A 4,806-nucleotide genomic window follows, 5' to 3' on the forward strand; every position below is an offset into this window, starting at 1 on the left:
ATTTACCAATTCTCAATTGTACCCAATAATTAGTAGGTTTTTCTCACTTATACCTACGTACTTTTAAAAATTCTCAGTTGTACCCAATGAATTTACCAATTCTCATTTGTACCCAATAATTAGTAGGGTTTTTCTCACTTACACCCACGTACTCATGTTGGTAGCTGAAGCTGTTCAAACTTTGATCTTGGCTGACTTTTGTTATTATTACATCAAAAGGTAATTAAGCTTATTTTTTGAACTAATAACTTTTACGTTTCGTTTAATTATTGGTATTAGAACGTGTAAATGATAATGAAAATTTAAGCTAAATTTGCAAGAAAAAAACACGTGAAGGCTATTGATCATACTTGTCTTACTCTAGTAATCATTTTTTTTATAAAATTCAGTAAAATATTTGTGGGAAAATAGTAACCACATGTGATCTCATATCGAAGAATTAGAGAGGATTAGACAAGAATATAAACTTAATGGACTACTCCTTTTACTAATTGATTTTAGAATGAAAATTAATCGCACTTGTGTGCAATCAGCTCTCATGAGAAATTTATCAACACTTAATTGTGGATAAAACTTACATCGCCATGAAAATAACATATTACGAAAATTTACTCAAAGTCATTTTATTACCGTTGTTTAGTATTTACCATTAAATGGACCGTTAAAGTCGCTACAACTTATTGAGATTGCTAATCCTTTAGATTTTGATAATATTTTGTAGAGTTTTTCTAACTTATACTCACGTACTTTTAAAAATTCTCAGCTGTACCCAATAAATTTACCCACAACTTAACAACAGTTATCTTTGGGTTTGGTGGGAAATTTCCTTCCAAATGTCACGTGACTATAATCCCCAACACTTCATTTCCACCTTCCTTCATCATTTTCAAATTTCTTCTTCACTGAGCAATTCTAAAATGGTTACTGTTCAAAGAGTAATTTAAAAAAAAAGAGTTGATATAAGCCATATTCACATTATAATGCTACTGGAAATTCTAAAAAAAATTCAAAAAATATTACTAACGCCTTAAATAAATCTAATTAACTGTTGTTAAGTTGTCATTAAAAAACGGTTATTGTTGCTAAATTAATACTAATTATTGGGTACAATTGAGAATTGGTAAATTTATTGGGTACAGCTGAAAATTTTTAAAAGTACGTGGGTATAAGTGAGAAAAACCCTACTAATTATTGGGTACAAATGAGAATTGGTAAATTTATTGGGTACAATTGAGAATTGGTAAATTTATTGGGTACAACTGAGAATTTTTAAAAGTACGTGGGTATAAGTGAGAAAAACCCTACTAATTATTGGGTACAATTGAGAATTGGTAAATTTATTGGGTACAGCTGAGAATTTTTAAAAGTACGTGGGTATAAGTGAGAAAATCCCTACTAATTATTGGGTACAATTGAGAATTGGTAAATTTATTGGGTACAACTGAGAATTTTTAAAAGTACGTGGGTATAAGTTTATTAATTATTGGGTACAATTGAGAATTGGTAAATTTATTGGGTACAGCTGAGAATTTTTAAAAGTACGTGGATATAAGTGAGAAAAACCCTATTAATTATTAGGTACAATTGAGAATTGGTAAATTTATTGGGTACAATTGAAAATTTACAATTTTATTTTTTTTAATTATTTCAGATAAACTGGCGACTAAAACTAGGTAGGGAACTAGTAGTGTTTGGGGACTAAATGGTGACACAGAGCTTTGGTCGCCATTGGCGACTCAATGGCTACTCAATTTATTTGGTCGCTACTAGCGACCTAGTGGTGACAAAACAGTTTTTGCCGACTAATTTTAACGCGACTTGAGGGATATGTCACCATTTGGCTGCGAAATTAATTTTGCCTCCTATTAAGCGACTTATTCCTTGATCGTCAACTATAATTTTTTTGTAGTGCGCTATAGTAACTCGTTGGGTCAATAGAACACGTTCAATATCTGGAGTGTTTTGACCTGAAACTAATTTGAACCGAAAATGACCCAATCAGAAAATGACCAAATAGAAATGAGCGCACTCGAAAATCGCCCGAACGACAATTTTCCCAGATCCACATGTGAGTAATTTAAATATAATTAATTAAATTGAACTAAAATTTAACATTAAATTAAATTTAATGAAAATACCCGTTTTAATATTAAAAATTGTAAAATAAAATTAATTAATAAATAATATTTACCATTTAGGTGTAGTAAAAAAACATTGGAATTATTAGATTTAATTTTGCGGAAGACTTCAGTCACATTATGTGCTAATTTTGTAGGCCAGGTTAGCAAACTTGAATTGTATTATTATTAGATATTCTAATTCGAAAACACACAAATGTTTGATAATTGATATTTCTTTTACCTCTTTCAATTTACATTATTTTTTATTTTAGTTTACTTATTATTTTACATTATTTTTTTTTTTTGATAATGTCAAATTATTTTTCTCTTAATCTTATTTTCAAATTTATTATTTTTACTAACTACTTATTTCTATGTTCATTTATTTTTTTTTTTATCTTATTCACTAATATAACTTCTCTTTCTAATAAATTTAATAAAAATAATTGGAGACATTCTAATAGAGACAGAATTTGGTAGTGAGGGACCGAGAGTGTAGTTCCTCACCTAAATCTAAGTTTAACATTTAGGCGCAATTAAGACTAAATTCGGTATTGATATTTATTACACGAATCTACCTGTATTTAACATTTTATTAATTAATGATGTCCATACATTTAACCCAATTAATTTTCTATTAAATTTTTAATTCCACCATGCTTTCATCATAGACTAATGGATCCAACCACAACAATATACCATTTCACATTTATTAAGAAAGATAGTTTTAATATCTCTATATTATAATCTTTTTAAACTTTTTATATTATCTGTTAATTATCATATTATATTTTTATACTAAACAATTAAATATACATTCATTGTTTTGCAATTTCTATGAATTTATAACATTTTAAATATGACAGAGGGAGTAAGAAATTAAATATGTGCATTATCTCTTATAAATAAAGAGCACCGACAGTATATTTAACTCATTGATGGATAACAATTACTTCAACATTTCTTATTTATTTATGAAATTTTGAATAAATTACTTCTATATTTCTTTAAATTATGCCACACAAAGTAAATTAAAGGAGTTTGTTATGAATTCATCGTCCACATTAAATTTATTATAATTTTGTGTATTTAGCGTAAATATACTGATTATTAGAATATATAACATATTATGTAATCTTAATCATCATAATCAACTCAATTAAAAATTTAAACGAGTAGTTACACTTCCAACATATGTTATATACTAAATTTACAAGAAAAAATATAATGTGAATAATTTAATGGAATGTTAGAAGTACAGCGTAGCAAATTTTCCTCACAAATGAACACCAATAAAAGCAACTAATAAAAATAAAATTTAAGAACCAAAAAATATCAATTAATTGAATATGTAAAACAGTAAATTATTAAGTAGTCATATTGTTTTGATTACGATTAACAGCTTGAATAAATTCAGAATTTAGAAGAAAATAGTGGAAAAATAAGTGAAAGAAGAAAGAAACATACTTGAACACAAGCTAATATCAGGAGTATCAAGCTTACAAAGAGAAGGCAGTTTAAGAGCTCTATTAAGATCCAAATCAAAATCCTTTGTTTTTCCAAGCAATTCACACAAACAAATTGGGTTTGTATCCAACAAAGCAGCAAGTTCTGGGCAACAATTCTTGTCTGGTTTAGTCAAATTACTCCCTTTCTGACCATATGATAAACAATCTGACATATTTAATAGCAAATTCATACAATCATCCCCCGGAGCACTACCCGTTGGAGAACCCCCCATCATCATCGGGGCCGGAGCCAGAGCCGGAGTGGGGGATTGTCCTTTCCCATTTTGGATTGAAACTAAGCAAATTATCACAATTACCCAAATCGTAGTTTTACCGAATACCCCCATTTTTTATTGCTTCCCCTGTTTTTTTGCTCTGTTTTCCTCTGTTCTTGCTATGATTTTGGTGAGTGTTTATAGTGTGAGTTTGTTTTTAGGAGAGAAATGAAAAATCGAGGTGGAATGTGAAAATATAAGTGGGTCTTTAGTATAAAATAAAATGGTGGGTATTTGAATTTAATGTAAGTTGAAACAATCATAAATGAGAAACCAACTTCTAACAATCTAACTACTTAATCTCAAAAAAAAAAAGAAAAACAATCTAGCTACTTGTATATTCATCTCTAGGGGGGCGTAAGTCATATGGTGAAAAACTGAACACCAAATCAAACCAAATTGAAGAAGTAATTTGGTTTGACTATATTTTAAATTTGGTTTGAATTGAACTAAATTTTAATTATAATTCGATGTTCGGTTTGGACTCAGTTTAGGGTCCAATAAAACCGAAAGAAAAAACGAAATATTAAAGGCTTGCTATATCTTCCATTTGATTCATTTGAATTTTTGCCCTTATTTTCTGATTTTTGTTAAAAGTTTTTTACTTGTTCAAATTAAAAATTCTAAAATTATTAAAATCTATTTAGGAGCTTTAGAAAGAATAAGTTTGAAACAATACATGTAAATTTGATTTTCGGTGCAAACATATACAAATTGGTGCAATTCGGTCTATTCGGTTCAATTTGGATTGGTATTCTAAAATTTGATTCGGTTCAATTTGGATTATAAATATTATGATTTAGATTTGGACTGAAAAATATCAAAACCGAATTTTGTTCAATTTGTTGAATTTGTATCAAATCCAAACCAAAAACCAAACTTTCACCCCTATTCATCTCACTA

The 4,806-nt window shown here is 28.4% G+C and overlaps 1 protein-coding gene across 1 annotated transcript in view; it reads right to left on the reverse strand.

Annotated features, from left to right (window-relative positions):
• The window catches only part of LOC130814222 (non-specific lipid transfer protein GPI-anchored 2-like), a 10,394-nt gene extending 6,152 nt beyond the window's left edge, over window positions 1-4,242 (reverse strand). The window contains exon 1 of the mRNA XM_057680303.1: window positions 3,588-4,242. Within this exon, the coding sequence (XP_057536286.1) occupies window positions 3,588-3,975 (388 nt within the window). The 5' untranslated portion in view covers window positions 3,976-4,242. The remainder of the gene's footprint in view (window positions 1-3,587) is intronic.
• Window positions 4,243-4,806: the final 564 nt, after the last annotated feature.

This window comes from Amaranthus tricolor, chromosome 5, assembly GCF_026212465.1.
Source record: "Amaranthus tricolor cultivar Red isolate AtriRed21 chromosome 5, ASM2621246v1, whole genome shotgun sequence".
Lineage (NCBI taxonomy): Eukaryota > Viridiplantae > Streptophyta > Magnoliopsida > Caryophyllales > Amaranthaceae > Amaranthus > Amaranthus tricolor.